This window comes from Brienomyrus brachyistius, chromosome 18 (assembly GCF_023856365.1).
Source record: "Brienomyrus brachyistius isolate T26 chromosome 18, BBRACH_0.4, whole genome shotgun sequence".
Classification (NCBI taxonomy): Eukaryota; Metazoa; Chordata; class Actinopteri; order Osteoglossiformes; family Mormyridae; genus Brienomyrus; species Brienomyrus brachyistius.
The window spans coordinates 664,307-677,604 of NC_064550.1; the positions used below are offsets into that span (position 1 = coordinate 664,307).

At 47.8% G+C, this 13,298-nt stretch overlaps 2 protein-coding genes across 2 annotated transcripts in view; one reads left to right on the top strand and one right to left on the bottom strand.

The window, feature by feature from the left end:
* Positions 1 to 343: 343 nt before the first annotated feature.
* Positions 344 to 3,781, bottom strand: LOC125713028 (40S ribosomal protein S10-like). Its single transcript, XM_048983804.1, is given in 7 exon segments — positions 344 to 425; positions 513 to 568; positions 883 to 960; positions 2,324 to 2,498; positions 3,260 to 3,285; positions 3,288 to 3,408; positions 3,767 to 3,781. Coding segments are annotated over 6 exon segments (498 nt in total). The 5' UTR covers positions 3,767 to 3,781; the 3' UTR covers positions 344 to 383.
* Positions 3,782 to 5,665: 1,884 nt separating this feature from the next.
* Positions 5,666 to 13,298, top strand: part of LOC125713019 (protein kinase C and casein kinase substrate in neurons protein 1-like) — a 34,406-nt gene continuing 26,773 nt past the window's right edge. The window contains exon 1 of the mRNA XM_048983762.1: positions 5,666 to 5,841. The gene's annotated coding sequence lies outside the window, so the exon portion shown is untranslated. The remainder of the gene's footprint in view (positions 5,842 to 13,298) is intronic.

Consider the following 13,298-nt stretch of genomic DNA (forward strand, 5'->3'; position numbering starts at 1 on the left):
TTTTAGATTAATCAAATTGGTAAAATATTCAATAGATTGACAAAAAAGTTGTTAGTGGCAGCCCTAATACACAAGCTTATATTTTATTTAGTTATACATACACAAGGCACACCTGGCTAGTAAACAATTAGAAAGTCTAATTACTGCGTACATCAGGGCTGGTTTTTGACAATGAACAGATCCCATGAAAAAATTTGTACCCTTACAATGCCCAGGGGTGTTAATATGCTTCTTGAATATCGGTGTGAATTGAGAAGCGTCAGAGAGCCCCGCAAGCCGGCTCTGTCCCTTTCAACACACCCATTGTCTCAGAGAGGAAGAGGTGAAGCACGCAGGCGACAGCTGAGAGACATAACGCTTTATTGTGTAGAAACAGTGGGAGGTTACTGAGGCTGCTGTCCTCGTCCACGGCCAAATCCACCTCTCTGCAAGACAGGGACGAGTCAGGGGTCATTAGCTACAACATACGCAAGTCTGAAGGGCTAAAGGGCGAAGCAGGGTGGGACACTTACAAACTGGAAGTCTGCCGAGGCTCCAGCGCCGGCTTCGGCTTTCTTATCGGCACCGGCTGGGGGCATGAGAGCGAAGCATGAGAGCAGCCCTCCTCCCACCAGGCCCGCGGGCCCGACTCGCGGTGGGGGTCAAGGCAAGCAGCATGTGCTGTATACAGCACGCCACCCAAACTCATTTAAATACACTGTTGATTAGGTTCCCATGACCACTGCACTGGACTGTACCAACTGCACAGCTCTGCGGGAGGGTCTTTCAATTTACAGCCATCTACTTACTTCTGAATAAATAAGGCCACCAATAAAAGCACAGTATACAAAGCGCACCCTTGCAGTGCAAACAAGCAGCGAGAGGAATGGAGCATGTACTTACGTGGTGCCGCTGAGCGCCTGTATGTGTCCCGGTCAGCCTCCCCCCGGGCAAGCCGTGCTGGCCTCTCCCCATCCAGGGCTACAAGGCACATGATCAGGTCACATGATCATTCACTCAGCTCTGGAACACAGCTTTTATTGTGCTTTGTTTTAAAGCATTTGCTTTAATGTTAGACATTAATGACACTTTTCTATTAATATAAACAAAGTAATCCCATGACAAACCCACAGAGGGCTTTTATTAATTAAATACAGAGCTCTTTATTAGCAAGGAATATGAAGTTACCATCCTGATCACACCCAACACATAGCTCACTTTGTACACAGTACTTAAGGGGAAAAACTGCAGCAACACCCTAGGGTTTGATCCAAAAGCCCCTTCAATACTCCATCCATCCATCAGTCCCCTCTGGGCCAGCAGAACGTTCCACATTTCTAGCAACAAATCCAGATTACTGCTGGAGGATTCCCAGGTGATTCCCACATTCACTAGCGGTTCTTATGCTGTGTTCCACTTACTTCAGAGGTCGGAACTCGGAACTGGGGTATGGCGTCACACGCGAGTTTAACAGCGTTCCAGTACAGCAGGTTGGAAAGCCATTTAACAATACCAGGGACCCATTTGCAAAAGCTTAACCGGATAACCTGTCAGATTTACTTAACCCCAGTTTAAGTAGCCTTTATCCTTGTTCACTTACATTTAGCACGACTAACTTAAGTCCGACAAGTTGTGCACTTAAGCATCCTGCTTACTGAAACTGGCCCCAGTTATAGTCCGGTTAATGGTTAGCCAATGTTAGCAATATCAGTGGATAACAACACATTATACAGTATTTTGCACATAAAAACACTGTTGCAACATGTCCACAAATAGTGGATGGAAATTAATGAGCCACAAATAAGACATTAAGTGCTAATAAATAGTACAAAACTACAGCTTATACTTCTGTTGATAAAGCGGGCAGCCATCTTGAATTCTGAGCTCCGGGGTGTGTTGTTTCCTCCGAGTCCACGAGTCGGAATTCTAAGTCGGGGGGGGGGGGGGGGGGGGGGGGGTTTCCAGCTGAAGTTTCCGACTAGAAGCTCTGGATTTCTGAGATACGCAGATGAGGAACGCAGCAATATCCCATAGTCCAACACACACCGCACCTTCACCCTTCACCTACGAATGCCCCACACAACCATAGAGGACCGAGTCTGACTAGCAAGCTTTCGCTATCAAACCCCCCCCAAGCTCGGCTTCAGGACAGGGTCTCTCCTTTGGACTTCAGAGCTCTGTCCTTCCCAGTGGCCACATTCCCTGCTCCCAGCACATAAGCCCATCTACACCAGTATCATTCAGGGAAAAGCCGTGAGGAGGCGGCCAGCAGCTGAGTGCTACCAGGGCAGCCGGGACCTCTCACTATTACACGCGAACGAAGTGACGAGAGCAGGCCGGGTACCTTTGGGCCGGGGTCTGGCGGTCTCCGGGCGGGTCTGTCGCCGCAGGGTGGCGGGCACGATTTCAGGAGGCAGGTGCAGGAAGTCCCTCAGGTACTGGATGCCCTCGTTGGTGAGGTACCAATAGAAGTGACGCCAGGCGAACTGCTCTTTGACGTAGCCGCGGGACTTGAGGGACTGCAGAGCATTGTGGGGAAACAGAGGGATTCAGCCCATGTGCTGTCGCACGACCTACAGCGCTGCTCGGCGTGATCACCAACGAACGGCATAACATTCAAGATTTGGGAGTTTATCATCGTAAACACAGCAAACAGTCAGTCAAACCATGCAAGGAACATCTCACTCTGCATGTCCTTCTAGCCACTGGTAAATACAAAGAGATTAAGGTGCTTACAGTACAATTATGACAATATATACATCCATCCATCTTCCAAACCGCTAATCCTTCTGGGTCATAGGGGGGTCCGGAGCCTATTTCGGAAGCTACGGGCACAAGGCGGGGAACAACCCAGGATGGGGGGCCAGCCCATCGCAGGGCACACTCACACACCATTCACGCACGCATGCACACCTATGGGCAATTTAGCAACTCCAATTGACCTCAGCATGTCTTTGGACTGTCGGGGGAAACGGAGTACCCAGAGGAAACCACACAACGACATGCTGGGACCCCAAGCCACTCTCCCTCAGAGACTCAGAGCCACACAGGGTTAAACACACAGGAACACTGCACGGATTACAGAATCTAAAGGAACCCTGAGGTATGAACAGAGAACCTTCCAATTAGAGCCACAGGGTCCACACACCACGCCCGTTATTCCTCGAGACTGACTAGTTGCAAGTCAGGGAGCTGAGCTAGCAGACTGAGAGCTTTGGTCCCCTGGAGGTGGGCACGGCGCGTTTCTCCCAGCAGATCCCACCCCCCGACAATCCCTCACCTGCATGGCCTTCATGACGTGCAGGTTGGCACGTTTTTGTCCGCCAGCTCAGGGTGCTTGGCCAGGTGCACATCCTTCTTGGCCACCATCACGCCCTCCTTGAAGAGGAGCTCGTAGATGGCGACGCGGTTCTTCTTGGGCATCAGCATCTGCGGGGAGTAGTGAGGGCCGAACACGGGGTACTTTTTAATAACCGCAACATGGTGTGGTGCCTACGCTGATAAAATAGGTGAAAAGGTTACGGCTCATCCGTTAACATATGTTTCCGCTCCGTAATTACAACATGTTTACTGAAAGTGTGAGCCATTTCTTGTGCGGCGCTAGAGGCCCAGTTGGTCCGGCTGGCTTTAAACCCCTCATCTGGGTCACGGGACACTACTTTTTTATGACATTTGTACATGTATGACTGTAAAGAGCTCCCGTTAGTCCACCATTAAACATTCGGCTCCAAATACGTGGCGATGTTGACGATATAACGCGGATTGTCGGTGCTAAAGGGGCGCCTACCTCTGCAGCTTGCTGCGGGACCGGAGCCGGAAAGGCCGGAGCATGCGCGCGAGCTGCTACATGCGCGAGATGTGGCGCATGCCGTACTGTGGGGACGCGTGACGCGCCCGCGCGCCGCCATGTTGTACGGCAACCAGGGTTGCCATCAAACTACTGTCACTTTATTTTGGGTGACATGCACTATGGATTATTCTTACCGAAATATTATTGGGAGAAATGAACTATTTCGCTCAATATGTCATGACAATTTGAAACCTCGATGTCGAGAGTCCGACTGCACCATTACAACAGTATTATATATATTCGTCCATCCATCCTCCATAACCGCGTTCTAGCCGTTAGGTCGTGCTGAGAGTGCAGCCCTTCCCAGGGACGAATGGGAGAAGACAGGGGGCAGGCTGGATGGGATGCCAGTCCACCACAAGACACACACACACACTATGGGTACTTAATTACAGCTACCAAATGAACCATCCGCGTGTTTTTTTTTTTTTTAACTTTGGGAGGAAATCTGAGATCGTGCAAAACATCATACTTTCATAGCCAACAGGACGAAAATATCCCAAAATCCTTTGTTAGAAATATCATACTTAAGACTATTTTGTGTGCAAATCGATCCAAAATCTACGAACGTATTATGCCAGTTGCTTAGCAGCAAAGGTTTTTAACGCTGGAAATTGTGTATATGGGCTATAAAAAGCATATACTGTTGGTGTTATCTGTTTTGATTCGTGTGGGTCGATTCTCTGGTTGATGATGATTGTATCCCATTCTTTTAACAGAAATACATCACAACAGTCTCCTGAACCGCTTTACAAAACACACATTCATCCATTCATTTTCCATACCCGTTTGTCATATATGCAGGGTCGCGGGGGTCCGGAATTGATCCCTGCAGCTATGGACGCAAGGCAGGGAATAGCCCAAAACGAGGGGGAGGAGGGGCAACTTTTCGCAGGCATCTGAAATCTCTAAAATATATTTTCACTTTAAAGTTTTACTTGTATGTCAACAAATGAACAGTACTGTATTTCCTTAAAAAAAACTAATAATTTTTGCAAGGGCGTAAAGTTGGGTATTGACCTTGCGGCTCTGAGTGGGGGTTCGGGGCTGCTTTGGCCTCGACCAAAATGTTGAAACCAAACCTACGCCCTTGAATATTTGGTTAAAATGCAGACCTAAATGTATAGCATGCACAGCTTCTGAATATAGCTTTTGTGTGCTGTGTTTTAAAGCATATGTTTTCATTTATAATGATAATGACGATAATGATGCTTTTCTATTGGTACTCCCATGAAATTAGTCCATAGTTTACATGAATCAAATACAGAAGTACTTAAAACCAGAAATATAAAGTTACCGTCGTCATCTGAAGACATAAATTATTAATCCCTCCAATAAATTAAATAAATAAAATCATAACGATGATAAAACGAACATTTTATAGGCTATTGATTACTAGGTTTTACTAAAATATAAAAACGGCGTTTAAATGTTTTATGTCATTAATGGGGCGTGAAATGTTAGTGAAAATAGACAGGAATATATTGCTACGGTCTTACCTATCAATTAGCAACCAGGCCATTATAAAGGTAAGGACAAATATTTACACATGTGTATTAGTAGTAATAGTAGTAGGCCCGGTAAATAAGATGCATTTTATTGGTCCTAGGTGGATATTCTTGTGCATACAAAAACAAGGTACAGCTTATGTAAAGCGCAAAATAAAACGAACATAGCGGTTAGGTTTAAAACCATAAACCCTTTAAAAAGTATACCTACACGGTATTCACATATACTCAGAAAAAAGATTATTATTATTGCTGCTGTTGTTGTTATTATTATTCAGGGAGTGACTCCCAGCAATCCCGTCATTAATATGTAGCAGCAGCGACTGAAGGCACCTCCTCCATCCTCCGCAGGCTCGGCAGCGCCACCTTCCCGCGCGTGTCCTGATCGCGGTGGCGACCGGAATAAAAACGTGCCGGATCGGGGTCACCTTCTGCTCTGATCGCCGCTCTGAGACAGACAGACCGCCGGAGATCCTGCTTACGAGGGACAGCGCAGGACCGCAGGTAGGCCAGCAATGTGCGACAACAGGACGCGTTTGTCCGGATAATGACCCGTGTGCCGAAAGATGCGTGTCACCGCTTGACAGGGTTTGCGTGTGCATGTTTGTTTGCATTTATTCATTTGTTTTTATTACAGTCTTTATCTTCGGGTCCAGGAAAGTCAAATACATTTTCCTTATTTCCGATGATTTTATTTATTTCTCGTGTTGACGGGTTAAAAACAGGCGTTAAATGCATTTTGGGCGCTTTACTTGTACCTCGGGTCTGTATTTCGCTAACGTAGACTTCTGGTTTCTATAAAGGGAAGACAGGTCATTAACCTAGTTTTTGCGGAGTAGGTGAGTCTGACCCTAACTGCGCTTTCCCGGGGTGGGATTTTCTATGTTGGTATTAATGGGATCGGGTATGCAGGTGTAAGATAAATGGGATCGGGTATCTAGGCTAAATGGCATCTCGTATGTTGGTGTTAATGAGGCTAATCTCTGCGGGTCTGCTGACACTGAGCATATGAACATACTGAATGAGCGCCTTTCATCTTTTTATCAAACGATTTACTTAAGTGACTAAATGTTATTGATCATTAAAAAGATGCCTGGTCCAAGTAATACACCCAGTGGCTTTTAAGGGCATCACAGCACAGCGGCCGTGACCAACCCCGGAGTTCAACCCCGATCAGTGCACCCCCGATCAGCGCTCATCCGACCAACGCTCTCCCGATCAGCGGTCTCCTGATCAGTACTCCCCCCATCCCCCCCCCCCCCCCCCCCCACATCAGCGTTTTTTCGGTCTGCGCCTCCCCCAATCTGCGTGTCCCCTATTAGCAGTCCCCCCAATCAATGTTTCCCCTATCAGTGCTTCTCCACCAGCGCCCCTCGTCACGCCCCCCCCCTACGCCCCGCTACCACGGTTTCCTCACATGGGTCGGCGGGATAAACAAGCCCGACCTGCGGGCTTCCGGACGAAACACGGATTCTGACACCTTCCTTGTTTAAATAGGACTAGTGATTTAACCATCACTGACAGCAGAGGGATCTAAGAGTACATCTTAGATTAGTTCTCATAGAAGATATTAAATCAAATAAAATACCTAATTTGTTTTATTATTACAAAATCGTTTAATTAGGATAGATAAGTGTCCGATCGCGCGGCGCATATTACTATCCCATATATCTTCTACAAAAACGGAAAGAACATCATTTGTTCTTAAGTGTTGCTTTTAATGTAGAATGGCGCAGATTTTTTTGTTCTGCAGTTGAAATAGAGGGAGATACAGCAGCGAGCCTTATTCCCCAGAGTGGGGGACACCTCTCTCTGACCGTGTGAAATGTCACGCTCCGTGTTATGCTAAATGTCCTGACTTTTCGCAATTCACGGCACACGCGTCACCCTTTTGTGGACTTCCAACTGTAATATTAATAGTGCTTGATCACTCTATTCGCATTGCCTAGTGAAACGATGTCCGCTATCGTGTTACACAGCGGCCAGAAGATGGGAGCCTGATCAGTTAAGGGCGAAATTTATCGCGGCGCCCCCGGGGCTTGACCGAGAATGCCCGACTGTGACCTGCTGATAGAACAGACAGGTCGCTTTGCCTGTGCACCTAATCAACACTCTCTCACATAGGGGCTCCACGTAAATTTTAACTATCTGTGGTCTCTGATCGGTGTTGGGTGCTGGTCTGAAAAACGTGTTCCGCAGTATAGACACAGTGAATGTACCACAGTAAATAGGGCTCCTGTGCCCTTCTTCCTGCTTGGTACTATATGGGCTGTCTGGTACCGGTTTGACATTACAAGGATGACTTCAGGCGTCGCAGCCTGAGGCTGCGTGTTACGCGAGAGCTGTCCGTGGTTCTGATCCGAGTGCAGAGGTGAGCTGGTCGGGCTTGCCTTAGGGCACCGTCTACTGTGGGTCCCTGGATTTCAAGAGCAGCCCAGAAATTTGTGTATGTTTGGGAACCTGCTACCTGTCCCCAGAAACTAGCCCTGCCTGTTCATAACATTCTGTAAAAAGATATTTTTCATGCCTATTTTCCGTGCAACAATGCAGCCTATCTAAGGTTGTTCCAGGGTGCTTATGGATGTGATTCTTCTCCACATCTGGTTGGTCTGTTTGTGGTTAGTTATTGTTTGGTCTCGTTTTCTTATTAATAAGAGAAAAATGATCCTTGCAGGGTGGATACTTCCCTGGTGTTTTTTTATCCATACCCCCTGTGATATTATACTGTTATTTTTAATTAAAAGTAAATAGCAAACACATCACAGTGACAGGTCACAGTCCCAGCTACCATCTTTGGTCTCACGTAACGAGCTGAGGGTCTCGCTGCTGATGTCCATCCATGTCACTGCAGTACCACGCAGAAATCCAGTGAAATTTCACAATTATCCCTCTTATCCCCTTTATGGAAAAGGAAGAGATTCATGTTGTTTAAACCAAGAGAAGCTGTCAAACGGAAGGTGTTACGACTGACCTGGTGAGGAGTGGGAGTGTTTGTCAGTATGGGTGGCTCACAGCTGCCCCTGCCCCACCCTTGGAGCCGGAAATCGCGGTTACCACCTGGTGTTTTAGCGTACTTTGTTCCTTGTGGACTCGCTGTGAGGGATCCTGCTCTGGTGCCACTCAGAACCTTCACATTACATTTTTACGCTTAGCGGATGCTATAGAAACATCAGACAATTGAGGTTAATAGTAAAGTCAGCAAAATGCTTGGGGGGGGGCTTTTTGAATAATACTGCTTCTGATATATCTGTGAGGTGAACTGCGGTTTAACACTAAGCAGTAGCAGGCCTTTGGGAAACCAGTGTTTTACCTTCCAGAATCTGAGGCCGTTTGCCCCAGATGCAGGAAACACAGCGGCCATGTTTCTCATGTCACATGACTTACGCTCCCTGTCCTCTGCGCTCCCTGTCAGTTTGTAGACGGCCACGCGGCTCGCCCAGGTGAGCTCGCTAGATCGTCATCAGCGTGACCTTTGTAAATGCCAGCCGGTGAATAAGCCTCCCATCGCCGAATGGATGCCACGTCGATGCCGTGGTTCAGGCGGGGGCCGACTTTGCGTCTCTAAACGTTCGATGGATTTCAATCTATGATCATGACTTATAGCGCTAACCAGGTTGGGGTAGAGAGCTCGGTCACTGTAAGGCCGGGGGAGAGGGCAGTTTCCTATATCATAGTTCTTACTTTGTAGGTATCTCCAGAGATCAAATTCCGGGTCGTGACGGGAGCTGCAGCCCAGAAGGCAGAATCGCAGCACTGGAGATGGTACAATAAGGGTGGTGCTCTATTTAGATTCACTGAGCGCTCCAATGAGTGACTGACGGAGACCTTTAAGATGCTGGACAAGGCAGGTGCACATGATTGACCCTTCCTGTGCAGAAAGGTCGCACTGTCAGGAAGCCAGGGCATCTGCAGACCAGGGGGGGTGTTCCACAAAACAAGACTTCGCAGTAAGCTGGATATTTTAAGCTAGAATTCATGATGAAAAATATACGGATATGGAGAGTGCGTCATCCCCAGACTGCATTCAGGGGAAACTGTCCTTCCGCGATTCCCAGACCTCTGAAGGCTTTCCCCAGCCCATGTGGGCTGGTACTTACATGTTAGTACACAGCTGTAACCCCCCCCACACTGAGGTAGGAGTCCCTGCCCCCTGAGGTGTGTGTCTGTGTTTATAGGTGGGGCTGTTGGCCTCTCTCTCCTACCTCAGACTGTTTACATATGGATAGAAAGCTTTCAGTTCTCCAAAACATCAGGCATCCCATAAAATTTCCATTTAATATATTGCCACTTCAACCACCACTGTGTCACCCCTCCCCACCTGAATGATGTGACCTCAGCCATTCTGCACCAGTAGGCTCACCACACATTAGCTAAGGTGGTGAAGGGGATTCCCCAGTCGATACAAGGAATGATTAGGAGGCCAGATCTGATAGGACCACAGTGGACATTTTTAGCCAGCACATCGGGGTCCCACCCCTACTGTTTTTAAAGATGCCCAGGGATCTTTTCTGACCTCAGAGAATCAGGACCTCAGCTTTATGGCCTCATTTTACAACTCCGTGTCCTTGTCTCTGCACTGGGTCCCACACAGACCACAGGATGGGTTAATCTGTTAGCCACACCAACACCTCTTCTAGCAGCAAGACACTTTCCTAGCTGATCTCCCATACAAAGACCAGCCAGGCCCAAACCTGCATAGCTGCAGATGCATGACCTGGTCTGACTGCCTTCTCCTGATCACAGCACAGCAGCCGAAGCCGCTGACCCAGTGTAACTCTTTGGCCCTATTAAGTGACCAGCTTCTCCCAGTCCGCCGTTTACTGGTGCAGAGCCTAGGTGTTTATTTCAGAGCTACAACGACCCGGTTGTTTTCACGTGCTATCCATCCGGCCGCCCAGTCCATGCCGACCCCAGGCTCGTGACTGTGGCATGAGGTGAAGATCTTCCTGCCTCCAAACATGTGGTCACGCTGCCCCTAACTTGGCCACGCCCACATGCCGTGTAACGGGCAGGGGCATTACCTTTGTCATCGTCACGGATACGGTCCCCCCGCGCAGGAGGGCTGTGTCTTTGTCCTTCACGGATGTCCAGATCCTCACATGAAGAGGGAGGATTCTGGAGATCAAAGGAAACTAGGACACCCTCTGGGTGTCTGAGAGCGTTTCCTGCTACGCTGCCCATCCGCGTTTGTGCTGTTTGCTTTGGGTGTTCATGCGCCATGCTAGTGATGCTGCTGACAATGCTAATCTTCAGCATTATTATCCTTGGAGCTACAGTTAATGCAGCGTGCCCCTCAGAACCGCCGAGAGTGCAAGTAAGGACCCCTCACCTGAGTCTGCCGTAGTTTTTTTATCTGTGATTAATACGCAGGTTTTTAATTATTGTTGATTAATAAGCACCCAGAGTGCCAGGAAACACCAACGGGGAGTGAGGTCGTCGCTTTTGAAGTGTGTCACCGGCGGCCAGCGTGACCTTCTCACGCAGCTCTTCATCTCCCAGTACGTGTCACCAGTTCGAGTGCCCCGGACAAACACGGTTCTGTTTTCAAAGATGCCGAAAAGACTAAAGACTGAGGAATCGCCCTCTGAAACTCTCAGAGAGGAACCAGTTCTTACGTAACAGGTTCAGGTTCAATTTCATGTGTATTTATACAGCACATTATCAGGCACAGAGGTCACTGAATGTGCTTTACGGATTTAGGATAAATAATAAGGCAATACAGAAAAAAATCAATAAACAGTTAAAAAAGTAAAACACGTATAAACTAATCAAAGGCTGTTAAAAACAGGATAGATTTTGACTTTTTTTAAAACTAGCGACATTTGGGGCATATCTGGAATCCAGGGGGAGCCAATTCCATCATAATGGCGAAATACGAGTTCACCTTGTCTGGTCTGTACTCTGGGCACTAGCTGAGCAGCTCCTGCGGGTATAAAAGTACAACCAGGCTTATAGTCAATAAGCATCTCGGGAAATATGCTCCAGGCCCGAACCATTAAGTGACTTATATTTAATGGTAAAGGCTAAAAGATTATTAAGCTTTAAATAAGATGAATTAGCTAGTGTTTTATCTGGTTGGGAATATAAAGGGCCATTTTCGTATGCATTTCACCTGTTTCAGTAACCGTTTTCACTTCCCCGCGTGTATAATAGACGTGCGGAGCACGTGCTTTATTGTCCTTGAGCACCAGAGGACGTCTGCTGCGGCGGGTGTTTCGGGAAGCTGATAAATTGCGACCTGCGTTTGAAAGACACCGCTGCTCAGCTGATGCCGGCGTCCAGGCCGAAGCTTCCTGTCTACTCTTGTGTCTGCTGGTAGCAAACTAAGGATGGCCTTCCAGCCCCGGCATCCTTTACAGCTCTGCGGTTCCCTAGCGGACTGCCACGGCCGGCCAGGGTCCCAGGATCTTGGTGCCCTTTCAAGCTGGGAAGTTCCTTTGTCAGCTTAGCGATGGGGCCATATGCAGGCTGACTGACTTACGCCTCCCTACGCAGCAGCTTCACCTGGAGGCCGCTTTCATTTATTTTGGCAGATCTCTCCTTCGGCAATTAATTTCCTGCTCCCTGTTTTTTTCTTCTTGTCTTTTTTATACAAACAACATCACCTGAAGTCAATGAGGAAGGGCAGTGCCTGGATTCCGATCAGCAGATTCTGAATGGTATTAAGAATAAAATGATCAGATAATATATAATAAACTATCCATCCACATGTTGCAATTGTGTGCAATGGACTGGCAACCTGTCCAGGATGTACCCCAGCCTAAGGATGCCTGTGACAGACTACAGGTTCCCTGCAGCCCTGAACCATATAAGTGTTTGGAAGATGGTTAGATGGATGGATGTAATTGTATCACAAGTAAAAGACCCCCCCCCATCCCACTGAGTGGGTATCGATCTCTGGTCCCACCCACCCCGCCTGGGCTTCTAACCTTCACTTATGTTGGATCGACTCCATCATCTCCGAGCTTTGATCTCAGTATTTAAATTTCTTTTCATTAATCCTATAATTTTATGAATCATCTCCCAGATCCACCATTTTGTCATTTTTTTCTGTCTTAAGGCTTGAAGTTTGGTTTCTTAATCCATCTCAGCATCTGCAGAATAAGAGGAAACCGTAGCGTCAGTGCTGAGTTGGTGAAGCATCAGAGATCTTGGCGCAAACACGCTGAGATTCTGACCGGGAGGCCTTCCTGTAAGCACTAAGTCACAGGTGAGCCAGCCTGTGGGTTTCCATTTGTTTCCATGAAATGAACCTGCGGGGTGGCCAGCATCTCCAATGCGTCCATACCCAGAACCTCCCGTGAGGTCTTACATTCTGCTCAGCACACTTCATATATTACATGTATCATAGCAAATTTGGGTTTTCCGTTCCTGCTTCATCTGGTAATAGTTATGAACGCTCTCCCAGCTATCTTCGACATCGACGCCGGTTCTCTTGCGGTCAGACGGCTGGTCAAAACAAATCAGGATTTACATAAATGTGCGACTTTTCCGCAAGACGCCTGCAGGCGGGAGCAAGTCGAGCCCATCCGGTTGGGAGTGGGTGCGCTGCAGAAACAGGGTTATTCGTTTGTTTGGGCTGCACAGGTTTCAGCCAGATTTACACACTGCTCTTCTGTTATGGAGAGGAAAACTGTACCATGAGCTCCAGGGTATGAGAATGAGAAGAGAAACCGGCAGATTGACAGGACGCCTCGATGGCAGCCGACGCTGCTGCAGACATCTGCTTTCTTTCTGGTTGTTGGCTCAGGCCCGGCTTCTTCTTTATCCATGTTTGTTTATGCTTTATTTTTCTTTCTATTGAAGGAATTTGTTGTTTTCGGTAATCCGGAGCGACGGAAATATTCAACGACACATGTGAATGTGCTGTTACTGTGGTGGATGACTGTCTTGGGTGTAGGCAGTGTGGTGACTCACTGGGCCGCAGTTGTGGGTATGAAAGCTAAGCTTAGCGTTGTACG